The 27106-nt window shown below is 41.2% G+C and overlaps 1 protein-coding gene across 1 annotated transcript in view; it reads left to right on the top strand.

Annotated features, from left to right (window-relative positions):
* The window catches only part of PAPPA2 (pappalysin 2), a 226694-nt gene that overhangs the window by 154471 nt on the left and 45117 nt on the right, over nt 1–27106 (top strand). The window contains exons 16-18 of the mRNA XM_040984308.1: nt 94–307; nt 24226–24394; nt 25812–25947. Coding sequence (XP_040840242.1) covers nt 94–307; nt 24226–24394; nt 25812–25947 — 519 coding nt within the window. The remainder of the gene's footprint in view (nt 1–93; nt 308–24225; nt 24395–25811; nt 25948–27106) is intronic.

A 27106-nucleotide genomic window follows, 5' to 3' on the forward strand; every position in this document is an offset into this window, starting at 1 on the left:
ATGCATTTCAAAGAATGCCAGTTAGTTGTCTGATTTCCACTTCTGTGTCTGGACTCTGTTCTCAACACCCCATGCTTCTCTTTCCTGGATCAGGACGGAACCCATGGCTGACATGCCTCGGAGACGGACTCTGGTCTCTCCCAGAAGTGTACTGCAAGCTAGAGTGTGACGCTCCTCCGGTTATTCCAAATGCCAACTTGCTCCTGCCTCACTGCCTCCAGCGCAACCATGATGTGGGCACCATCTGCAGATACGAGTGCAAACCAGGCTATTATGTAGAGCCCAGTGTGGGGAGCAACAGCAGGAGGTGAGTCGGAGTGCCCCTGTCTTCCAAAGTCCTTCCTCCTCTCACCTCTTGTCCTTGTTCCCTCCCTCTTAGAAATCCCACATTCCTGTTTTGGAGATAATATGAAGACCTTTTGGGCTGCCCATTGCTTGAATGTTTGTTTTTCTGTATCTCTCTTCGTTTGTTGCTTATTACAACTGGTGGATGACTTGCAGTGTTTTCTAAAGATATTGTCTCCTGAGGGAGAGGCCAGGGTGTCAGGTAGGTGCTGCTTGTTTGTTGCTGTTTTAAATTCAACAGTGATTGTCAGAATTGCAACCTCTCATGTGTCCCATGTCACCTGACTCTCACTCTGTCCTGGCGTATCCTCTTTCAGGATGAGTAATCTACTCTCAGGCTCTGGGAGAAACCACCTAACTGGTCCCCATTGATACATCTTTGTAGTTTTGTCAGATTGGGAACTTTCTCTGACTCAGTTTTAGCATTTGTCAAACGGAAACCGGCTTACTTGGCTTTGCGCTGCTGTAAAACAGCGCCATAGAAACTTATGGGTTTGCAGTTCTGAGGCTGGGAGGGCCCTCTTGAGGGTCTGTCCTGGGCTCAGGGTTCTGGGGCTAGGAGAGCCCTGTTGAGGGTCTGCCCTTGCGCTCACGGTTCTGGGACTGGGAGGGCCCTGTTGAGGGTCTGCCCTTTGGCTCACGGTTCTGGGGCTCGGAGGGCTCTATTGAGGGTCTGCCCTTGCACTTGTGAGGGTCTTTGTGCTGTGTTACATACACCTTGCCAGAGAGCATGATATAGAGAAGAGAGCAGGAGATTGAACTTATAGCCTTGTGTGCATCTTTAGTTGGTATTCATTCATTCATTCACTAAAGTGGAACCCTCATGGCCCAAACACCTCCTGTTGAGCCCCAAATCCCAGCACTGTTACATTGAGAATAACTGTCAACATGTCTTTTTTTGCGGGGGGGACACATTCACACAAGGCCAGAAACGACAATAACATTAACATCTATCTGGTAGGGCTCATGTAGAGACTAAATGAAATAATGTGTGTAAAATATAAAACTTTGTATATTAATTTTTGAAAGTATATGTCAACACATGTAAGTCATTGCTGTTGTGATGATGGTCTTGTCTTCACCTTCCTGCTCATTATGTGTGTAAAACTCCTAGGCTCATAGCTAGGAGTGGTGCACGGTATATGTCAATCGCTCAACAAAACGGTTTCAGAAAAATACTTTCTGAACAGGCAAAACAACCAAAAAACATTTAGAGAAGAAATCCCCACAGATTTGATAAATGGTAGTGGCTCTTTTCCTATGATCTCTTCTGTAAGTACAGGAGAAAATCAAATCCATTTGTTTTCCAGGACTTATTCAAAGAATGGCCATCTTAATTGTTATGATTTTTTTTTAAACTAACAATGGCATGGGATTACCAATGGTGCCAGGAGATAGAAACTTTGCTTGTAAATTACAGTTGTCTAAGAGGGCAGAAGAAAATGAGGCAGCTTCCTCTCTAGCTCACTACCACCCTTTCTCTGTATTCTCATCTTTGCTTACGTAGGCTTCCATGCCTTCCACACCAGGAAAGGCCCAAAGACAGCTCCTTTCCTTCCGACTTAGCCAAAGGGAAGAATCAAACTCACTAGAACCTGAGGTTATGAATGGTGTATTCATGGTAGGCAGCACTCAGATTCTGTGTTTTTTCAAAACTAGTTTAGAGAACCAACAGCACATAGCACATGATTTTCATAGAATCCAAATGCAATGACCATAGTTACACATGGACGGATGGTGAATGCTCAGGTAGTCTTCGAGTAAGAATGCTATTCCAACTGGCCTGAACCTTACTTTTTTTTTTTTCTTGTTTTGCTTTTTCTCTCTCTTATGTTTCTTTGACACAGCAGAAGCCATTTCAGACATTTGCAGAATAGTTTGGTGAAGAATGAATGAGGAAGAGAGAAATGTCTTGGGACTAGGAGAAATTAAGGGTAGAGACGTAGAGACGTACTTCGCCAGCACTCCGGGTCCATGGTTGAGCTTGATGTTGGAAAAAGCGAGTCTTCCGAAGGGAAGATGGCCGACGTAGGAGAAAGGCTATGAGGGAGAGTTCAGTGAGAGAAGGTTAGAGTGCTGCAGAGGCAGCGAAGAGGAGCGGCAGGAAACCGTAGGGAGAGGTCCGTGAAACTCCCTGGGACAGTGTGGAGCCAAAAAGTTCCACACAACTCGGAAGAACAACGAGAACGGAGCAGGGCAAAGGTAGAGAAGCCGACATCCCACTCCAGACCTGCTGAGTCACCTTTGAGAGCGGCCTGACGGGAGACGCGGCCAGCTTGGAGACAGGGAAATCGGAGGGATCGTCGCCGGCGGAATTCTTCAACAACAGCAGAAGCAGACTGCAGCAGCCGGACTTTGGTGAGCTGGGGATTAACGTGGCAGCCTCCGCATTCCCCACCCCCTGCTGAGGCTCCAGCCTCTGAGAACACAAGGGGCGCAACCTGAAACTGTCAGGTCTGTGCCTTGGGAACAGCGGTGCGTGTTGGTGGCTGAAAAGGTCCCGGGAAAGCGCCTCAGATCTTCCTGCGCTAAGTGGGCCAGTGCATCTCAGCGCGCGGAGGCTGCTGGTGGGAGTCTGGAATCCCCGACACCCTGAAACCCTGTGGGTGGGCGACAGCACCAGGAGGACTCTGAGCGCCGCGCCGGGCTGGGCTAGGCGGTCCCGCCTGCAGCAGCCGCCTCCGTAGCGCAGGAGTCAGGAGGGTGCTGAACTGGGAAGTGTAGCGCTGTGTGTCCCTGACACGCAGATGCCACTCCCATAGTGTGAACTGTCCATTCCTCGCCTCCCACCCCGCAGTCCTGAGTGTAGGCGACACACCGGGAGAGCTCTGAAATCTCCTGTGCCACACTGGCACTGTGCGATCCCGCTGAGAAGTTATTTTAACAGGGCGCCTGGGTCACACCTCCTCTACGGTCCTGTGAGGAGGAGCCACACACACACCACGAGTGGTGGAATCACTGCACAAGAGCCACGCCCAGAAAGTGCCTCAACCACAGTCTTGTGTGTGGGAGACACACCAGGCGGGCTCTGAAAAACCCTGCAGTCCCTGACAAGGAGAACGCAGGGAGAAAGCACATAAAACCTTCTACGTCCTGTGGATTCCCGTGCAGGGGGCGCGCCCAGAGAGCGCCTCCATCCCTCCACGCCCTGCGGTGGCACACCTGTAGAAGAGGTGCCCAGAGTGTGCCTGGAATCCACTGGGCCCCCAAGGTGGTGCTCTACAGCCCCGGGCCCTGAGAACGCACCAACGGTGCCTTGAAAATTACCACGCCCGGCAACACCACGCTTGCAGGCTCCAATCTCTACAGGAAAGCACCTGACAGCCCCTCAACACACGGGTCCATTTGCCTTACCAGAATACACCAACGCAATGGGAAAAACCACTAGAAAGAGCTGTGCTCCAGATGAAAGAGCCAGCACCCCACCAAACATGGGCCAAAAGCCATTATCAATATCGGCGATGCGAGATGAAGACATGGACGTGTTACCAGCAAAGGAATTGATGAAAATAATGCTAAAATTTCTCAGAGACGTGGACACAAAGCTGGAAGACTACCAGAACCGCATAATCACCGAAATACAACAAATCAAAACCAAACTGGATGCCCAAGAGAATAAAATTGAAAGCCTCATCAACAGAATAAATGCGGCAGAGGAAAGGATCTCTGAAACAGAAGACACACAAAATGAAAGTGCCCAGCGAATTAAACAGCTAGAGACAAACCTCAGCAAAACTAATAAAATGATGCAAGAGATGAAGGATTACCTTAGAAAATTGAATATTCGGATCATCGGCCTCCCCGAGGGAGTAGAAAGAGAATCTGGGATGCAAGCAGTGCTTGATGAAATTATACAGGAAAACTTCCAAAACACTTGGAACACGAATCCACCCCGCATACAGGATGGACAGAGAACTCCCAACAGACATGATCCAAAGAGATCTTCACCCAGACACACGGTGCTCAAGTTCTACTCCAATGAAGACAAAGAAGGAATCCTGAGACAAGTACGAAGTAGAGAAAAGATCACATACAGGGGAAAACCCATCAGAATTACTGCTGACTTCTCCGAAGAGACCCTACAAGCAAGGAGAGAATGGACAAAGATCTTCCAAGTCCTGAAACAAAACAACTGTCAACCAAAAATAATCTACCCAGCAAAGATCTCATTTGTATTTGAGAACGAAATCAGATACTTCAATAGCAAAGAAAAACTAGAAGAATATGTCTACACAAAACCAGCCCTGCAAAGTCTCCTTAGAAATGCGCTAGTCCCGGACAAAAAGGAGGCAAATCACAAACAAAGTTGGCAAATAAGAAGGTCTCCAAACTAAAGGCCGCACAAACAAGACAACTACATAGGCAACAACACATACACAACACAAACACATGGCAGGGCAAAATTGCAACCTCTCAATTTTAACTCTCAACACAAATGGTCTAAATTCACCAATCAAAAGACAGAGATTAATAGAATGGATCATCAAACAAGACCCAACCATCTGTTGCCTACAAGAAACGCATCTAACCAGAAAGGATGCAAAGAAACTGAAAGTGAAGGGATGGAAAAAGATATTTCACGCTAATGGACGAGAAAAAAAAGCTGGGGTAGCTATCCTAGTTTCAGACGAGATAGATTTCATTCTAACTAACATCAAAAGAGACAGGGAAGGCCATTTTATACTGGTGAAAGGAATGATCCATCAAGAAGCAATCACCATCATTAATGTTTATGCACCGAATCTTAATGCACCTAGTTACGTAAAGCAATTACTTACAGACTTAAGGGAAGACATAGACACCCGCACAATTCTTGTAGGCGATCTCAACACACCTCTAACAACAATGGACCGGTCTACGAAACAAAAACTCAACAAAGAAACAACAGAGCTCACACAAACAATAGAACAACTGGACTTAGTAGACATATATAGAACTTTTTATCCTAAGGCCACAGACTATACATTCTTCTCAGCGGTGCATGGCACCTTCTCCAGAATCGACCACATGATAGGACATAAAGCGAATCTAAACAACTTCCAAAACATTAGTATCATACCATGTACCCTCTCAGACCACCATGGGATGAAACTGGAAATCAACAACTCAAAACTCCCCAAGAAGTATACGCACTCTTGGAAATTGAACAATATGCTATTAAACGAACATTGGGTCAGAGAAGAAATCAAAGATGAGATCAAAAAATTTATGGAAACCAATGAAAACTCTGATACAACATTCCAAAACTTGTGGGACACCGCCAAAGCAGTGCTACGAGGTAGATTCATCGCAATCGGAGCGCATGTCAAGGCCCAAGAAAGACGCCAAATACAGGAACTAACCTCACACCTCCAGGATCTGGAAAAACAGCAGCAGAAGAGTCCCACGCACAATAGGAAACAAGAAATCATCAAAACAAGGGAGGAGATAAACCAAATAGAAATCAAAAAAACTATACATAAAATCAACAAATCAAAAAGTTGGTTTTTTGAGAAAATAAACAAAATAGACACTCCACTGGCCCGATTGACCAAAAAAAAACAAGAGAAAGTGAGAATTAATAGCATTAAAGATGAAAAAGGCAACATAACAACAGACACTGCAATCATTAAGAAAATAATTAGAAATTACTACAAAGAACTGTACTCCCACAAATTTGAGGACCACCAAGAAATAGAAAAGTTCTTGGACTCCCACCACTTACCAAAACTCAGTCCGGAGGCAACTGCAGAATTAAATAAACCCATAACCGAGGTAGAGATTGAAACAGTCATCAAGGATCTCCCAACGAAAAAAAGCCCAGGCCCAGACGGCTTCACTACAGAATTCTACAAAACATTCCGAACAGAACTAACCCCAATCCTCTACAAGCTCTTCAAAACAATAGAGGAGGAAGCAACCCTCCCAAACTCATTCTATGAAGCCAACATCACCTTAATCCCAAAACCGGACAGAGAACCATCAGAGAAGGAAAACTACAGACCTATTTCTCTGATGAACATTGATGCTAAAATTCTCAACAAAATCCTAGCCAATAGAATTCAAAAAATCATCAGACAGATCATTCATCCGGATCAAGTAGGATTCATCCCTGGGATGCAGGGATGGTTCAACATTCGGAAATCCATAAATGTTATAAACCATATCCAAAAACAGCAAAACAAGAACCACATAATAGTTTCAATAGATGCAGAAAAAGCTTTCGACAAAATCCAACACCTCTTCATGCTAAAAACTCTAGCCAAAGTAGGCATAGATGGGAAAATCCACAACATAATCAAAGCAATTTATGAAAAACCCAACGCCAGTATCATACTGAATGGAGAAAAGCTAGAACCCTTCCCACTGAGATCTGGAACAAGACAAGGGTGCCCGCTATCACCACTGCTATTCAACATAGTCCTAGAGGTACTTGCAGAGGCCATAAGACAAGAAAAAGAAATCAAAGGCATACGTATAGGAAACGAAGAAGTCAAGCTTTCACTATATGCAGATGACATAATCCTATACATAGAAAAACCAGGAGACTCAATACAGAAACTGCTAGAACTTATACGAGAGTTTGGCAGAGTGGCGGGGTACAAAATTAACGAACGAAAATCAACAGCCATAGTGTACGCAAATAACACCAAGATGGAAGAAGATCTAACCAACAGGATACCATTCAAAATAGCAGAGAGAAGTATGAAGTATTTGGGAATAAATCTAACCAAAAGCGTAGGAGACCTATTCGAAGAAAACTACAAACTATTTAAAAAGGAAATTGAACAAAACCTCAAAAGATGGAATAACATCCCGTGCTCCTGGATAGGCAAAATCAATATCATTAAAATGTCTATACTACCACAAGCAATATACATTTTCAATGCAATTCCAATCAAATTGCCCAAAACATTCTTCACGGAACTGGATACAATGATTCAAAAGTTCATCTGGAAGCACAAAAAACCACGAATAGCTAGAACCATCCTGAAAAATAAGAAGTCAGCAGGGGGAATCACAATCCCGGACCTCTGGACATACTATAGAGCAGTGGTTATCAAAACAGCCTGGTACTGGCACAAAGACAGAAAGGAAGATCAATGGAATAGAATAGAAGCACCAAAAGGGAACCCACACAAATACAGCCAATTAATCTTTGACAAAAAGACCAATGACAGCTCAAGCAAGTGGGAAGGCCTCTTTGGTAAATGTTGTTGGGACAACTGGCTGATAGCCTGTAGAAACAAAAAAATAGACCCACATCTATCACCATACACTAAGATCCAATCTACATGGATAAAAGACCTAAACCTACATCCAGAAACCTTCAAACTCTTGCAAGAAAATGTAGGAAATACCCTGCAAGACCTAGGAGTAGGTCCCGACTTTCTAAGAAGGACACCAAAAGCAATAGCAGTTGAGAACAGAATAAACAAATGGGACCTCATCAAACTAAGAAGCTTCTGTACAGCAAGGGAAACAATCAACAAAGTAAAAAAGCAACCCACAGAGTGGGAGAAGATCTTTGCACACGATATAGGCGATAGGGGGCTAATTTCCAGGATATATAAAGAACTTCAAAACAACCAAAAAACCAAAACAAACAAGCCACTCAAGAAATGGGCACGGGAAATGGGCAAACATTTCACAAAGGAACAAGTCCAAATGGCAAACAAACATATGAAAAAATGTTCCAGCTCCCTAGCAATAAGGGAAATCCAAATTAAAACATCGATGAGGTACCACCTAACACCAGTAAGATTGGCCCACATAAACAAGAACACCAACGACGCTTGCTGGCGAGGATGCGGGGAAAAGGGAACCCTACTCCACTGCTGGTGGAGCTGCAAATTGGTACAGCCTTTATGGAAATCAGTCTGGAGAACACTCAAACAACTCAAAATCTGCATACCATATGACCCAGCAATAGCACTCCTAGGAATATATCCAAAACACCTGTTTTACGACAAACCAACATGCATCCCTATGTTCATTGCAGCACAATCAGTAATTGCAAAAACATGGAAGCAACCGAAATGCCCATCAGCAGAAGATTGGATAAGAAAGCTTTGGTTCATCTACTCCATGGAATACTACTCAGCTATTAAAAAAAACAAAATGCAGTTCTTTGTGGCTAAATGGGTACAACTGGAAACTATAATGCTAAGGGAAATGAGCGAATCCCAAAAGATTAGATACCACATGTTTGCCTTGATTTAACCTGTAATTTTTTGTTTGGTTGTTTGTTATTTTTTTTTTTTTGAACCTGTCATTGATACTGTCTCAACCCAGATGTTTCGAAGAAGGGAACTTGCATTATTTTTAACATATTGTTTACCCAATACTATGTCAATTAATTCCATAATGTTGTATATTGATACTGTGGCCTCGTTGGGGCTTTTAACTGACTGGATCTTTACTCTGTTAGACCTATTTTCAGACCATAGAAGGTCTCCCCAAGAGGCCACTGAACTTATCTGGACAATAAGACGCTGAACTTTATGCTAGGCATGTGTCTGCAAGCAATGAATCTCAACCGAACTTGAACTATGGTTATGCAACAAGGTGGAGGAATCCACCATGGGGGGAGGGGTATGGGAGGGGTGGGGGGAATCCCCAGCGCCTATGAAACTGTACTACACAATACAATGTAAGCAACAATAATAAAAAAAAAAAAAAAAAAAAAAAAAAAAAAAAAAAAAAAAAACCTTATCATGGAAAATAATGACAACATTTAAAAAAATACAAAAAAGAGAAATCTTAAAATTCAAAAAAAAAAAAAAAAAAAAAAAAAAAAAAAAAAAAAAAAAAAAAAAAAAAAAAAAAAAAAAGAAAAAGCGAGTCTTCCACCCAGATGATTGGAACTTTCTGCCCTGTTCTTGCATCCCTGGCCCTGGCAGACACTCATGAGGACCATTTGTGGGCAGAGGTTTTCTGGCTGAGAGTTTGAATGCTTGCATCACAATGTCAGCATCAATGCTGGCTTAAACATTTATATTCGCAAGCACTGCACTGAGGGAGATTAAATTATTTACCACCCTTGTAAACTGATTAAATCTTAGTTTACACCTGTTTACATAGCAAGCAGTGGCTGGGTAATCAGAGGTTTGCAAGCTGTGTGTAAATCATTGTCACTTGCTGCTTATGTTTATGGAGAGAACTATGTCAGCCTTGTTCTTCCCATGTGGGAAAAGGCCCAGAGTCGTACAAATGGGGTTTGACAAATCTTTCTAGGACAAGCAGACACAAAGAGAAGAAATTAATAAAAGGAATCTGGAAGACCAATCAAGAGAGACTGGATACTCCTGTGAGTGACTGAAGCAATTGATAGATTTCAAAATTGACATTGGAACAACCCTAAGGATTTCACTCAATGTTTCTATGTGTATGCTTCTATACACATAAGATTATTTCCACTCAGCCATTTTGTTTTGAGCACGACATTTGGGTATGATGCTGCAGAGATTTTGCTTTTAAAATATGCTCTTCTTTTTAATTCATGCTTAGTAATTGTGTATATCTATAGGCGACAATATAATATTTATTTAAGATTTACTTATTTTTATCAGAAAGATTTGCAGAGTGAAGGAGAGATAGGAGGATCTTGCTTTCCATTATTTCAGCTGGAGGGAAAAAAAAACGTTCAAATAATGTCAGGGCTTTCATGATTTACTTGAGTCTTGCTTCTTTGTGCAGTTGCTGGTCTCACTATCTTCCCTGAAGATCATTTCTCTCCAGCCATTACAAACCTTCTGTAACATAGCAGGTTTAATGCTCCTCAACTTTTAGGTCTGCATGGAAGTCATGTATGCATCTTTCTGGACCTTGAAACATGCTGCTTCTTTTACCTGAAACTCTCCCAAAAGTGATCTTCTACTCAGCTAAGTCCTCTTGTACATTTAGTGTTAAGTATCTCTCTATACAGGAAGCCTACCAGACCTCCCCAGGCTGTAGGACAGATCTCTCACACAGGTGCCCTCACTGTACACAGAACCACTTGCAGAATATCACCTGTACCATGATTGACAGTCTGACCGTTCCTCCACAATATCCAATAGCCTGTGCCAGATCTGCTTGGAATGATGTGTTCTGCAGTGATTATAGCCATATCCAGATACTCAACAGATAGTTTTTGCATGGATGAAAGCATCACACTTATGTGAAAATTCACAAAGGGAGTTTGGTGGTAAATATTGAGAGGGAAAAGAAGGCTTTTTAAAATATTTGTGTATTTGAAAACTTGGGCTAGAGAGAAAGATTGAAAGAGGAGTGAATTCCCACCTGCTAGTTCACTCCCCAAATGATGGCAAGAGCCAGAGCTGAACAATACTGAAGCCAGAAGCAGGAACTCCATCTTGGTCTCTTACATACAATTTAAAGATTCAGATACTTGGAGCACCTTCAGCTTGACCGTACATCAAAGCCTCTGGAGTTTTTAAACTTTCTAATGTACATCACATGCCTCCAACCAACTACAGACTGTCCATTCACACAATGGTGGAATTTGAAATTGTTTGACACATGGTGATAAGAAAGCAGTCTGCATTTGGTAGAAAAAGAACTTTATATTTATAAAAAAAAGTTTCCTAGGCTGTTTTATTTAAGATTTGTTTATTTTTGTTGGAAAGTCAAATTTGCAGAGAAAAGGAGAGGCAGGGAGAGCGATCTCCCATCTGTTGGTGTACTCCCCAGGTGGCCTCAACGGCCAAAGTTGAGCTGATCTGAAGCCAGAAGAAGGAGGTTTTTCTGGGTCTCCCACATGGGTGCAGGGTCCCAAGGCTTTGGGCCATCCTCTACTGCTTCCCCAGGCCACAAGCAGGGAACTGGATGGGAAGTGGAGCAGCTGGGGCATGAACCAGTGCCCAGATCGGATCCTGGCACATGCAAGGCAAAACTTTAGTCACTAGGCTACTTCACCAGATCCTAGGCTAACTGGTAAAACTGTTTTGTGGAAGATACAAGATCCTGAGGATAAATATATGATACTCTCTAGTGTGCTATGTTGTTAGACTACAATATTCAGTTGGATAGATGGAATAAGTGTGTATAAATATAAAGAGATATTGGTTCAGTTCCTGAATGGTCTCAACAGCTGAGACTGGGTCAGTCTGAAACCATGAGCCTGGTCCTCTGGGTCTCCCGAATGAGTAGCTTGATTTTCCAGCTTTGTGGGATCATGAGCCTGCAGCTGGATGGGAAACAGAGATAATACCTTCAAGTGGGATAATACCTTCAAGGAGCTGCTTAATGTGCTCGGCCACTGACCCCTAAATGCATACTTAACTTGAGGTATCTTCAGTTTGATGCACATTTATCAGAATGTAGCCTCCTACACCAAGCAGAGAGCATGTGTATGTTGGAATTTCTTAGGTAGGGTTTGGGCATCAATATTTTCCAGAGGTTTACAAGTGCCTACCGCAAGCAAAGTTAAGAAAAATGGGTGGAACTTTCTCACTCCTGTGAGAAAAAATGTCGTATGTGTATTTGTGACAGTTTGAAAAGTGACACAGTTTGAAATCAGTGGAATAGCGCTTTTACATTGCAGATTTTACAGACCTCTTTAAGGTTTGTTTATTTATTTTTCAAAGTAATAAAGAAAATGCAAACAGAGCTGGAGCTCCAAAGAGCCTGCAAGTTGCATGTGGTTTTAGGAGCTCTTGTCACTTCACATTCTGTAAAATGCACTAACTGTCCTTCAAACCGTCTTTCTTTTTTCTTCTATGAAATTTACTCTGCTATACACATCATCTTTAATCACACCTCCATTGTTTCATTCACCTGACTTTATAGGAAGCAAAATAAATGTGTTTGACTTCTATTTTATCAAAAAGCCCATGTTATATTCTCCCTTATCTTTCACTTTCACGTTACATTTTCTCATTATACATTATCTTTATGTATGAAGGTTAGGTTAACCTCATTATGACTCATAATTAATTTTACTGCTAAATGATTTCAGCCCTCTAACTTTGCTTAGAAAATCTCTCCTGTAATTCATTCAACCAGATGCTATCTGCAAGGGGCTGGATTAGCCAGATCATGAAAGTAATCATAAACAGCCATTGTTTCTGAAAGTTGAATGTGGTATCAGCTTTTCCAAAAAACATAAATCTATTTAAGTTCTATAAACACAACTGTAGGTCAAAGACACATGAAGTAGACTGCCCGTTGTGATGATTTACTGTGTAACCAGTGTTTGATGGGGTGAACACCTTTAGTGGAGCCTTGCTTGATCCAACTTGAGGGAGACACTGGGGAGGAGCTCTGACTCAGTATGTGTACTTGACCTTACTCTGCACGTTGACAGAGATTCAGAAAGCAGCAGCCTGGATTCTGTTCTCTTAGGGTGATGGAAATTATGATGGTGATGAATCAATGTGTGCTATATAGGCCAAATACTGTGTGTGCTTCATTGCTCCATCCATTTCTCTCATAATAACATAGTTCAGTATCAACAAAATAACAGTATAGCACAATCATATAAAATATACTGTGGTGTATTAAAATGCATTAAATAATCCTGAGATACAGTATGGCTACATAGCACTTCCATTGATTAACCAGCCAATAGGTGGCAAGGTTAAGATTAAAACCACTTTGACATCAATGTTTGTGCTCTTGGCTAGTAAGGCTTTTGACTTTTGGCAAATCATCCCATTGATCAGGGATTCACTTTCCAAATTTGTAAAATAAAGAAAAATCTTGAGTTTTTTTCTAGCTTTAAAAATCTGTATTTTATTCTCTAGCTTAACAGAGTCAGTGATGAGAGCCAACATTCAGGTATAACACCATTGAGAGAAGGGATATATAATAATTTAGTACTATTAAAAAAAGCCAGGATTGTTATCAACATAAATACTACAAAGGCATGAACTTGGTAGCACAAAGGGTGATGTTAGGGAAATAGCTGTAGAACTTTTTTCTTTAAAGACTTACTTTATTTTTATTGGAAAGGCAGATATACAGAGAGGAGAGACAGAGAGGAAGATCTTCCGTCCGATGATTCACTCCCCAAGTGAGCACAACAGCCGATGCCATGCTGATCTGAAGCCAGGAGACTCTTCCGGGTCTCCCACGTGGGTGCAGGGTCCCAAAGCCTTGGGCCGTCCTCGACTGCTTTCCCAGGCCATAGGCAGGGAGCTGGATGGGAAGCGGAGCTGCTGGGATTAGAACCAGCACCCCTATGGGTTCCCGGGCGTGCAAGGCGAGGACCTTAACCACTGTGCCATCGTGTCGGGCCCGTGCTGTAGAACTTTTGATGTAAATGGACAAAGCTTTACTGTTTTTTCTTGTTGGATGTTGGTCTCTCGTTCTCCATATACAACCAGGAAAGCTGGTGTATATCTCCCTTGAAGTTAGACTGTTGAATATATATATATTTTTAAGATTTCTAGAATTGTGTTTAAAATGAAGCAATTTATAACAATTTGGCCATTTTTCTGAGAGGGGTTTCCTTAGTCTGAGATTTATTTCCTATGTTAGTGTTTAATTATATAGGTTCTGAGTTTCAAAAGATCTAAATTTAAATCCCAACGCTGTTATTTGTACAGCTCTTTGATCTGGAGCAAACTGTTGCTCTATACTGAACATCACTATTCATATTTGCTAAGTGGAGTCAATGAGGGTTTGGGGAAAGATTGTATAAAATAGTAACTGGAAAGAAAAGGAACACAATTTTTGATTATATTATTCCTGAGTTCAGCAGAGCCTGCCGGTTTTTATCATTATCACCACCACTGTAAACAATAACAGTAACAACTCCAGTGTTAACATCCCTGAGAGACCCACCTGGAGTATTTAACATGATAATGTATTTATCAAAGAATACACTCAGCAATGTTTTTATCCCTGGCCATTGTCTCCATTTATGGTTGGTTCATAAGCTCCCAGAGATCAGCACAGAGGTGAGGAAGAGTGGAACTGCACTCAACATGCAGAGTACAGGATTTAAGTCACCAGACTAGGGGGAGAGACACATGTCCCTGCCAGAAAAAGAAGCAGACGTCAAAACTGAAGCTTCATTGAACTGAAGACTAAGAAACGTCATACCCCAACAAGAATTATATCATTTCATTGTCAGTTCACTTCTACATCATGTAGACCCTGGAGAGAAAACCCAGAAATACAGGGGAAAAGGGAAGAAAGGTAAATGAAATAGAAATATGGAGTTGGACATACTTATAGTTAGTGTAGGTGAACAGGATCAAGTTGGGGTACAAGGTAGGTATGCCCTGGAGATGTTACTGAGATTTTCAGTCTCCTGATCTTTTGAACAATAGCTTAAACCTCTGAGACTCAGCTAGCGCTAACCTAGAATAGACAAGCAAAGAAGAACTTGATAAATTAACACTTAATGTAATGCTAGCATCCCTTAATTCCTGGATGCACAATAGGTGATGAAATATCATTGTAGCACAATGTCTTAAGCTACTGCCTGCTCTACTGAGTGCTAATACCAGTCCTGACTGCTACACTTCCCATTTAGCTCCCTGCTAATGCATCTAGGAAGAGAGTAAAGGATGGCGCAAGTGCTAGTCCACTGTCGACTGTTGGGAGATATGGGTAGAGTTTCAAGCTCCTGGCATTGTCCTGAGCCAGACCAAGCTATTGTGGTGATTTGAAGAGTGAACTAACGATAGAAGATTTCTCTCATCTGCTTCCCCAATTCTACAACTCACTATTCACACACACACACACACACATTGAGTTAGGAAGGTGGACATTGTGGTACAGTGTGCTGAGCCATGGCTTATAACACTTGCATAAGTACGTCGGAATGCTAGGTCCACAACAGCTGTTCCATTTCCGATCTGAGTTCTTACTGACACATCCAGAAAGGAAGTAGATGATGATAATTCAGAGTACTTGGGCTCTGCTCAATCACACAGAAAGCAGCATGATAGCCCTGTCTCTTGGCTTGTGCCTGGCCGTTATGCGCACGTAGGAAGTGAACCAGTAGATAAAAGATGCCGTTTTCTCCTTCTTTCCCTCCTTTCCTCTGTAGCTTTGCCTTTAAAATAAGTAACTAAACATTTTTTTTTAATTTAGGAAAATATTATAATTTTAAGCTTAGTGCCACACCACTGTGTGTATGAATAAATGTTATGTATATGTGTGTATATTTCCATGTGCTACATAGGTATGCCAGGTAAGGAATACACTCTAATCTCTATGTAGACTCATGTATCTGTGACAAATGGAAATTTGTTTTCTTTTCGTTAGGGCTTTGTCTGGCTTTATAATTAGTGTTTGTAGTAAATATATCCAAAGTTTACCCTTGAAATCCGCAATTCTCTTGCCATTGTAGGATAATTTGAGCTTTAAGCTAATTTATCACAGGTCATTTTGGCTTCAGTGAAATCAAATCTCTGCCCAGAGACTTGGCCACTCAAATACACACCTGGGTGCAGATCAGCTCACTGTTGCAGGCTTCAAAGGACACATGGACCCTCACTGCAAACATGCAAATTAAAAGCATACGCTTCCCTGTGACCTTCAGTCCCAAGCTAGGGAAAACCATCATGCAAAATCTTCTATTTTGATATTGACTACTAACTTTACTATTCATTAGACTAGAGGTTCTTAACACTAAGAATAGCTTCACTGTTACTTATGAATCCTTAGGACTTCTTTAGCCAGTTCCTGTACTCTTTGACTCATGCTTAGCTTCTTTTTTGCTGACCCTGTCTTGTGTCTCAGGCTCCTGCTAACTGTTTCTTTCACCCAGTAGGCAAATATGTTGGCTGTGACTTTACCTTGACCCTCTGGTAATGGGATGAGGCCATTCCAACATGATTTTCTAAAATTATTTCCTGAGGGATTTGGGGTGGGACAGAAATCGAAGGACGAACTGGGGTGATTATGTACAATGTCTAGGGGCAGCAGCAGCAGAAGTTCTTGGAGATTAGTGCTGGTTAATGATTTCTACTGTTGTTGTAGTCAGTGCTTGTCATTGAGCCATGTGCTTTAAATTTACTAGCTCATAAATTCTATATGCCTTGTGAAGAATGCAAGAGTATACCCTGTTCCAGACAGAAAACTGAGCACACACGCCTTTACGTAAGCTGTGTGAAGTCAGAGATTAGCAAAGTACCAGTCAGGCACCCAAGTGTCAGTCTTCTGATTTCAAAAGTGTCTGATTTCAAAGTCTGCTGATGTTTGTGGTGGCTTTTGGCTCTTCCTTTTCTATCATGGAAAAGTGGCATGGGAACATGTCAAACAGGCTTTTATTTCCAATAACTGGAAAAAAAGCTTCACACATCAATGGATGTGATATTAGAAGAAATGTAGGATTTCCCTCTTTACATCCCAAGTGCCTAGTCATGTGACAGTTTTCCAAGGGTTCTGATACATCTGTGGACCTGTGTCTTATTGCCTTATCTTTGGGCCAAGGCACTGAGCAAAGAACTGCATTCTTGAAGATAACTATGCCATAAGGTGGTTGGTAATTCCAAGGTGGAAATATGGGGATGTATAGGTTCCTATGAGAACTTTGGATCATCTGTAAGTTGGGATAACCAAGAAATTAGGAGGTAACAATACCTTGAGTAATTATTGTACAGAAAAGTTTGTACTGAAACTCTTAAAGATGCTAAAAGAACTTGTTATAATTGACAGAGCACTCTGGAGTTGAATTGCATAGTTTGTTATGTTGCTGCTGCCAGAACTTTGTTTCACTAGACATTCCACAGGCTTTTCCCATCTCTTCCTCTGGCAGATGGCAGGGTGGGAGACAGTGGGTGGGAAAGGAGAGAGAATGAAAGGAGAGAGGGAGAATGAAGCTATGGATAATTGTCTCCATTCACACATTTGGTCAAGATCCTTAAAACTTAAGTCTCTTTCATAGCCATGGTTCTTACATGCCCTATTATACTGCTTGATCTGGTCATTCTGAATTCACGTCAAGGTATGCCTTTGCTGCCTGCCCTCTCTCATGCCTATAGCAATGTTGACTACAAATCAGTCTACAAATTTGTCTCCCACAAATCAGTATTTTTTGGTCTTCTTATAGTAATTATGTTTATTTCTACCTTAGGACCTAATCAATAAATAGAAATATGTTATCTGCTCAGTGAATGTTTCTTGTATGAACGTAAGATAGGCAAGTAATTGATGAAAGATTATAGATTATAGATTATAGAAAAGTCCCCATTAAAACTTTTCAAATACCATTCAATCCTGTGTATTGCTGTAACTTCTAGTTCCACAAACACCTAGTAATAGGAATAGAGATTATACTTCTACATACTATTGTTAATGGTTGTTGTACAATTCTGGGTTTACATTACACTCATTCAAGAAATTTTATGTTGATTTTATGTTGGAAAGCAAGCTTAATATTGGGGGAAAAAAAGCTCCTCCTCAAAAAATGTAGAGAAAGGAGCACAGAGATTTAAGATCTTATGACCGTGGGGCTGTTGAGCTGGATGAAAATAAAAGGCTCTGGGTGGTGTAACAACACAGTGGGGCAGTGAAAGATGGACAAGGTTCCCAAGGCTCAAGTTTAGGTGCCCAGACCTATGTTCAGAAGCATATTGCACCTCGTAATCTGGAGTCATGAAACTTCTCAGTGGAAATCCAGATCGTCTATACGAGTGTTGGGATAAAGATGCAGAACACTCCATACAGATTTATGGTTTAGCAGGCTGCTCATTCTGAAATAAAGGCTGTGTTTTAGAAACAAAATGCTTAGCCACTTCAGTTTACTAACCTACAAAATGAAAATACTGTAATACAATAGCCTCTCTCTTACCTCTCCTTTTAGGGTAGGGAAGCTAAACAAATGCAATGAGAAGAGAGGCAATTTGCTTATGACTCTAGTCCTAGGGATGCAAACAGTTCCACATTTTGCGGTAGGCATGATGGTAACTTGAGCAGTTTGAGGACTCCATGAATGTGATATTTATTATTCATAGTGTTTTTTTTTTGTCCATTCATTGTACCAGTATTTACTGGCACCTAGTGTATACCAGGCCTTGTGCTGCGGACGGAAGACATCATAGTAAATAAAGCTGCAAGCTCGCATTCCAGCATGGGTAGATACAATAAACAATCAAAACCAATAAAAAAATAGTTGCAGGGTATTCAATTTATGAAAAGAGCAAATATGTTCTATTTTTTTAAAAAGCAACATAAGGATGCTCTGCGCTTATGAAACCTTTTCTTGGATGTGAAGACAGAGAAGGAGCTAGCAAGAGGAAGAACAAATAAAAATCTTTGCAAGCAGACAGGATTGTATCCTTTGGCAGCAAAGCTGGGAGTGGCTTCAACATTGAGTCTGCCATCCACAAGGGAGATCTGGATTGAGTTTCAAGCTTCTGGCTCTGTCTTGGCTCAGTCCTGCTTCTCTGGTTATTGAAGACATTTGGAGAGTGAACCAGCAGATGGAAGATCATGAGGTCTCATTGTGTGTGTGTGTGTGTGTGTGTATCTGTGTGTGTGTGTATCTGTGTGGTATATGTCTTTCAAGTAAAATAAGTAAATAAAAGTTTTTATAAATACATAGAATTTAATGGGGCCAGACTATCTGTAAGAGACACTAGACTACATGCCCTGGACTGTCAAACAAGTGATGATTCTCTTGGACTCAGCAGATACTTCTATTTACTTTTTTAAAAACCTTACAGTGGTGCTAGAAGGATGGAGTGGACTCATGTGTTCCTCAAGCAGCATCAATCAGACTTTCTGCCAAGCTTGGATGACATGATCCTTGTTTCTGTCAATGATGTCAGAAGCAGAAAGTGTGCAGCTGGACTGTCAGCACTAGGTGGATACCACAAAATCTGGAAATTTGAAAAGAGCACCTTCTAACTTGTAAATCATGGTGATTTGTCTGAATAAGTTAGAGGGAAAATAAATACCAACATCTTCTCCTAACCCATGATACCATTCGGAGCGAGAAATTGGAGACTGACTAGCAACACTAGCCCAAAAGCTAGATGCATGAAAAGTCCAAACAGGAAAGCTACAGGGTTGTTAGAGGGTGACATGACTGTTTTCTTGGCTTCCATGAGAAAGTAGCGGAGGTTTTAGTATATTGCCAACCAAGTTGCACATGAAACTATTATGAATTTGAAAAACCCAGAGTCCTAAGCAACCCCAGAAGGTTTAGTTCAGTGAACTTGGAAATCAGGGTTTTCAGGGTAGCTTCTCCTTAATTTTTATGGGGTAACCTACTGGAATATTGATCCAATTATCAGCTGTAAAACGATGACTTGAACGCTTTGAAGTCTTTCTCAGTTTTGCAAATTGCTTTCTCTGGGATGTCAAGCAAGATATATCTATGATTAATAATGCACACTTGCATGACTATAAAATGAGATATTTATGTCCCTCCCTCCATTTGGATGAAAAAAATATAGGAAATTCCTAGATGTAAGTACAATGTTTTATATGAAAGGTAATTGGCATGAACTTAAACAAGGCTTGGAATCTGTGTCCTGCTAAGGGCCTTTCTATGTGCAACACTCTGGTATCCAGTGTCATAATTATTGGAAATACTATTAACATCATGACTATAAAACACCTCATGGTTTTTGATTTGTATATATTATATGGAGAAATTGCACCACTGTGAATAAACCATTTTGTTTTTCTTCATTATCTTAATCAAAGGTCACTGCTCCATCTTACCAAATCAGATGAAATGCAGGGGCCACTGTACCACACCAGTAGTTAAGTCCCACTATTTTGGGTCTTAGATCTTTGAAGCCACTACATAGTACAATAGATGAGTATCTTGAAAAATAGATGTTTGTTTCTTACCGTTTTTGGAGGTGGAGAAGCCCAAGATAGGGGTTTTCAGATGGTCTTTCTGTTGTGTCCTCATTTGACAGAATGGAATACAGAGAAGGCAAGCTCAGCTGTCTCATCACCTAGACACCAAGCTTCTGAGTTAATCACTCCCCATAGGCCTACCTCGCATTACAAGAACATTAGGGATAGGATTTTACCAAGTGACCTGAAAGGAGAGGGGCCTAGTCAGACTGTAACACAAATTAAATGAAACTTCAGCAAGATGAATGATAAGATTTAAGCTTTAGTGCCTCTCAGAGGCTGAATGGTGAAACCACATTGGCTAGAACTAAGAACAGGGTGCGCATTTCCAGATGCAGTGTCCTTTAGAGTAGAATGTCCATGATCAGCCTGTGTCACTCAAGTGCCAAGCTCCATTCTGTGGGACCTGAAGACTCAGGCTCATAGTGGGGATCTACAGGTATGCCTAACAAGCAGAGTAAGATGGCCCTTACTACTGGGACAAGAAAATGCAACCATATGCTTTGCAAGAAGTCTACACATGGAAATTAAATGACAGCACTGGTGCAGAGAGAGACAAAGGCTGCATTATACAGCTATGTAATACACAAGGGAGAGATGGGGAGGAGGGAGAATCTGTGAGGTGAAGAGTAGCCTAGGCACCCTTGTTGAAAGCAAACTGGATCCCCTAGGGGTCCAGGAGACGGGCAGCCTCTCCTTCCTCTTGCTCCTGGGTCCACCATGTGAACTGTGCTGCTTTTACTCCTGCTGTCTGGGCTGTCTTTCTCCAACGATGGTTGGTGGTTCACAGCACAGAGCATGTCATGGTGTTTGAGTGCCAGCCGGAACATCCAAATTCACCATTCCCCATCTCAAGTTTGATTTGCCTACCCTCACCCCCTGAGGTTATTAAATTGGCAAAGAAATGTAAAATTGACATTCTTGAATGATTCCTCACTCTGGGCAGGGAATGAGAGGACTATTTCCATGGTTTAAGTGTTCCAAGCAATTCAGAGAAAAACACCACATGAAGTCAAAACATCCTGCCCCTGGCCAGGCGGGAGTTCTCCATAACCGTGCTGACAGGTAGGGTTTTTATAGCCTCACTGCTCTACTATCAGCTCCATTGCCTACTACCTCCTGCTAGGGGAACTTGATGTAGCAGAGATAGAAAGAAAATGTCATTTGTGGGAAGTAGTAGAAGGAGAACAGTGCCTGGGAAGATTCAGGCTGTAGTCTGAAAGAAAATAATATATCTAGTCTTCTAGAGGGACAAAAGGGGGCCTTGCGGTACTGACAAGAATGGCTTGTCTTCCATTGAAAGTATGGTTGGGAAGATATTTTAAATGGCATCTTCCTCAAGAAAAAACAACCTGCAAAATAAAAGATATACAGTGTGTGATTTTATTTGCATCTAGTTGAAGAACAGACCAATGACGGTTAGAAGTATGTTATGTGTGTGTGGCTGTGTGGGGGGGAAATATCTAAGAACACATGGGGATCTTCTGCTTTGGAATCAAGAATGTTCTGGATCTTGGCTGCAGAATTGACCATCCAGCTCTATTCATATGCAAAGACTTCCCAAGTAATAAGATACGTGTTCTTTTATCTATGTAATTTATTACTCAGGATAAATATTTTTGATGGTTTTTCTATTTTGCCACACTTGCAAATATAGCATTAAGCCAAAGCATGGCTGGTTGCTCAGAAGGCTAAAGACACTGTTTGTGGTCAGAGTGGTCCATGGAGAAAATAGAAACAGTGAGAACCCAGGGGGAGGACCACCAACTCTTGTGGCTAGCCTACCCAGACCTGCCGTCTCCTGCAGATATCACTGTGGAGCTCAGTGATATCTCTGAAATGTCATGCTCTGAAATGTTGCCGCTAAGAGTTGCTTGATAGACATACTAATATAATATATGCAGGTGTCTTACCAACGTAGAAACGTAGAATCAAAGGAGGTGTTTGTTATTTCTCTTAGGTCTCTGTCCACACAGACTATAACACCAAAGCATTTGAGTCATAAATAAGACTTCTATCCTGAAACATTCCTTGAAATGAAAAATGATTGAACTTTGTGCTTAATAATATAAAAACACCCTACTTGTTTCTTGATAGATATTAACAAAACAGTTAAAGTACAAAACCATTTTTTATGAAAAGCATTAGGAAATAAATGCACTCCGTGATGTAAGAGCTTAGGCAAGTTACATTACATCTCTGCGTATTCCTGTATCTGTAAAACAGAAATAAAATCACCATTTGTTTGGGAATAACAATGATTTATTCGTTACATTATGTGATTCACCTTGCAGTTGATTTCACTTTGTTGAATAAATCATTGACTACTTCTTTAATACCAAGTGTAACTAAGGCATTATTTTGCTAGTTTTAACTTACTTTTTCATTCATTTATTTGAAAGGGAGACAGAGAAAAGGGCAGAGAGAGAGAGAATGCTAGATTCCATCTGCTGCTTCACTACACTAAAGCCTACCACAGCTATGAGTGAGCTGAGACAAAGCCTGGGGCTACCTGCTGCCTCCCACGGCATGCATTAGTGGACACTGCAATGGAAAATTAAGTCAGGACTCAAACTCGGACATTCAAATGGAGGCGCAGATGTCCAAAGAGGGGTGTTAACTACTGTATCAACTAACCACTCCTAAGTATGTTTCAGTTCCTGAGAACTGAATACAGGAATGAGTTGCACACTCTGCTTTCTAGAAAATTTGAGTTTAATAGGAAAGACAGACGTATGCAGGTTTATAAGATCATGTAAAATGTATGTTCTTCATAGGACAAATGCAATAGCTGCATGTGTGAATGTCACATTAAAAGTAATGTATTACATAGGGCATTGTGCAACAGTCGACGTTGGTACTCATAGGATGCTAGACATATTTAAATTTAAAATGGAAGTTGTGATATTGAAAAATTGCTAATTAAGCACATCATGTGATTGAAAGGGTCAATAGCTAAAAGGTTATTTTGTATTTTAGAATCATAAGTTTATGTGTTAACCGGAAGTATTCTGAATCAGAAAGGGCTGTATTATAAAATAGCCATAGAAAAGGCGTCTTCAAATTGCAGTGAGTCAGATGGGGAGTGGGGCAGAATTCACAATAGTAAGAATTCTGTTGGTTTCCAGCCACTTCCAATGCATTCGCTGGCTGGGAACCACGTCTGTGTATGAGGAAGAGCCGTTCTTCCAGGCAGCATTGAGTCATGTCTTCTTGTGAGGCTCTGGGGAAAGGTAGGAGCTCTTTCCAAGGAAAAACGGACTTGTAAACAAAAACACTGCAGTAATCTTGGAAAGAAAGTTGTTTTAAAGGTTAGAGTCAATCTTGGTTTTAACCAAGATGTGTATTGCTACACCTTCTTCCCGTGCTAAAGAACCATAAATATTAGCAATTTCATCAGATATGTCACCATGGTGATACTGTTGCTCCTCGCATCACAACTGGTCGATTCCCTGAGGGTGAGATAACCTTTTCTGCATTCCATCCTTCCTGGAATTTCCCAGTGGACCTAAGTGTGAAACTTCTTCAGCATGAAAATATCGAATAAAACCTGATGAGAACTAATCGGGATACTTGCTTACAGTAATACATCAACTAGTAGTATATCTCACTTTTTAAATGATTCATGTATTTAAAATGCAAAGTGGCGGAGTGAGATTGAGAGAGAGAGATGGGGGAGAGATAGCAGGAAAGAGAGAGAGTGATGTTTCAACCTGTTCATTCACCAAGGCTCACAACAAGATGTGCTGTGCCAGATCCTGGCCTTAGCCAGGATCCAGGAATTCATTACTAGCCTTCCACATTGGTAGTGGCACCTAAGAATTGGGGGCATTTTCTGTTGTCTTCCCAATTACATTAGCAGGAAATTAAATCAAAAGTAAAGCAGCCAGGAAAACACACCATCACTAGAAGATAGAATGGCCATGCTCCAGCCGGCACTCCACAATGCCAGTCTCTGAACATGGCTGTGTTTAATATTGTGACTTCGAATTGGTGAGACATTATGTAAGAAGTACTGTGTGCCTCTGCCTATTCTTATCCTCATCACGTTTTGCTGAGTATGTTGTCTTTTCCATGACCTCCATGTGAATCTGATGAGCAATTTTGTTTACGTCTTATCAGCAAGTTCCTGAAGATACAGTGCCTGGAAGATGGAGTCTGGGAGCGAGGCAGCTGTGTCCCAGTGGTGTGCAAGCCACCTGCTCCTGTTTTTGAAGGCATGTATGAATGTACCAATGGCTTCAAGCTGGGCAGTCAGTGTGTACTCAACTGTAACCAGGAAAGTGAAAGGGTAAGTGTAGCATCACACACTTGGCTTGGAATCAGGTTACCTCTCATCACTTACCACTTTAAGGATGGTAAGCAAGAATCACAACAAACAAGACATGGCTATGTTTGGATTCCAATCAGAGGTGTTGATATTATTTGAGAGGGGATTTAGAAGAGGGGATGTGTTTGGAATATTATCACCCATATTCATGATTTCCAGTGGGATAAAAAGAGCCGAAACGGTAGGGTATCAAAATGTGTGTTTAAGACGTATGGGATCCTGATTGGACAATGTGATCTCTTTTCATAGATGGACATTAACGTCACTTGGATAGAGATGCTGGTATTGTTTTATTTTTTCAGTAGTAGAACAGAATCCTGAACGGAAACACAAATTCCTCAGCAAAGCTTTAAGTGTTGTTTGACTTTCATCCTCCCTAAAATTTTGGCTCAAGAAGTCTCAAATGAAAACCACAGTCTTATCGTGGTTGTGTGACTAAAATCAATTTTATTTTAGAATCTTTGTAAGCAACACACATGTACACGAGACAGGAAATCGAGCAGACCTCCTGGGCAAAGATCAATGACCTCAAATGCTCCCTTGGCACATTATCTTTAACTTAATGCCAACACGCAAAGGTAAATCCTTTAGAACATTTGTGAAGAGAAATATGCCATAAAATGGGCACCCTAGGAAATCAAACACATTGGTTGGCACTAACGGGCTAAGAAGTGAAGAGTTGGCCAGATGAAGGGAGAATTATCTATTTCTCTAAAATCTTTCTGTTGGGTTTTTATTAGCTAGTGACAATTTCTCTGTTCCAGACAGGGCATATTTTGGAATCTCTTCGAGGTATGAAGCCAAAGTTACACAAATGAGCACACATGTGGAGAAAGGAAAAAGAGTTTGCTGAGATCAAAGGCAGCTATAATGTGTTCATTCAAGCAGAAAACCAAAAACACACCTTTAGGAAAATTCTGATTTTATTTCAGTGGATGAAATTAAAAAAAAAATCTTCTTAAAAAAAATCTGACATTTGCCACAAGCAGCACTTGTGCGATAGTATGGATGAATCAGTGAAAACAACACCATCTGGGGGAAAATTCCCAAAATAGCTCAAAATACATGGGTTGTGGTTAGCAGCAAATGATGCCCTTTATATCCAAAGGAGAACTCATTGCAGATGAATTTCATCAATGGTAAAATGATTCACGATTCCTTATAATGGAAACAGCAAAGATTTATCTTAATATGTGTGTGAGAGAGAGTGTATATGTGTGCCAATGAAAACATATTTTATTGTTTATTTTATTGTTTCATTTGCATCTTCTACTCTAGGTTCTAGAACACTTTGATTTCAACTACCCCGCCCCCTCACTCAATAAGCTAACAAAGTAGTAATACGGGTATGTTTTTTTTTTCCCCTTGGGAATTCTAGCGTCCTATTCTCTGCACTGAAGAGGGGCTGTGGACCCAGGAGTTTAAGTTGTGTGAGAATCTACAAGGAGAATGCCCACCACCTCCTTCGGAGCTGAGTTTTGTGGAGTACAAGTGTGAACAGGGATATGGGATTGGTAAGAATGGGACAAGATGTCTGTTCCTAAGCCATCTCTTTATTAGGCCTTACTGCATCTTGAATCAGAAACACTGTTCTCCCTGAGGAGCAGGCAGAAATATTTTAGCTGCTTTGGCGGAATGAAAATTTGTGGTAAAATTGTTCTCTTTGCTCTTCCATGGATGTGTAACATCAATGCATCTGCTAAGCCACTTCCATCATGTCTGGTCATGTTGCCCACTCTGTCGCATGGCTGTGAGTTGATGAATTTGTGGCACGATTTGTAATTCCAAGAGAAAAGGGGCAAATGTGTGGCCACATTCTACATGAGCTCACCTGTGGTTGTTACTGGAGCGGAGAGTTCCTGAACAGAACTATTGGAAATTTTACTTGGTTGTGTTACTCTTCAGCTGCTCTTTCTCTGTAGGGGACTGGGTTCTCCAGAGCAACTTCATATTCATGTTACAACATGAAAGAAATTCAAGGCCAGAACTGATCTGTGATGGGGTTAGTTCACTTTTGCCTGGCTGACTCTAAGCACACAATCTCCTAAATCCTGACCTGCAATGATAGGGCATTCTAACCTGTGCAATGCCCAAGAGTATAATCTGAGCTAGTTGGAACTCTTACTTGCTTCTTAATTAGTTCTGTGCCATCTTCAAGGGACTCTTTGTACTGTGATGTCTTATGTATGCACAAGCGGGGACTTTCAGAGCTCAGAACTGCCTCTGGAGTCTCATCCTCCATGCCTCTAGTTTCTGCTTTAAGATATAACAGAGACCCATTCACGTGGATATAGACATATAGTCCTTACAAGTTATGTAGTTGTTGTGAATACTGTAAACATTAATGAAAAGCACAGAGGCAGAACAAGAGCAGAACTCGGATCACATTTGTGCATGAGGAAATAGTGTTGAGAGTATATTTTCTTTGAATGGAATTCTGTGAAACACCTGTTCAAAGGAAATACACCAAAATTTCCTTTCAAGAAGCCAACGTTTGGCAAAAGTCACTGCTTTTTATTTTCCGTTGCTTCTTCCTTGAGTTATGTAGGTTTCTTGCTTGCCAACATAATAAACTTCACCCAGTGTGGCAAAGAATAGGATATGCATCAGAGTAATTTCCAGGCAGTTTCCCCAAGAACACTTATGAAGATCTTCTAGAATCTTCTAAAGCAA

Source organism: Ochotona curzoniae, unplaced genomic scaffold (assembly GCF_017591425.1).
Source record: "Ochotona curzoniae isolate NIBS_2020 unplaced genomic scaffold, NIBS_Ocur_1.0 contig_4105, whole genome shotgun sequence".
Classification (NCBI taxonomy): domain Eukaryota; kingdom Metazoa; phylum Chordata; class Mammalia; order Lagomorpha; family Ochotonidae; genus Ochotona; species Ochotona curzoniae.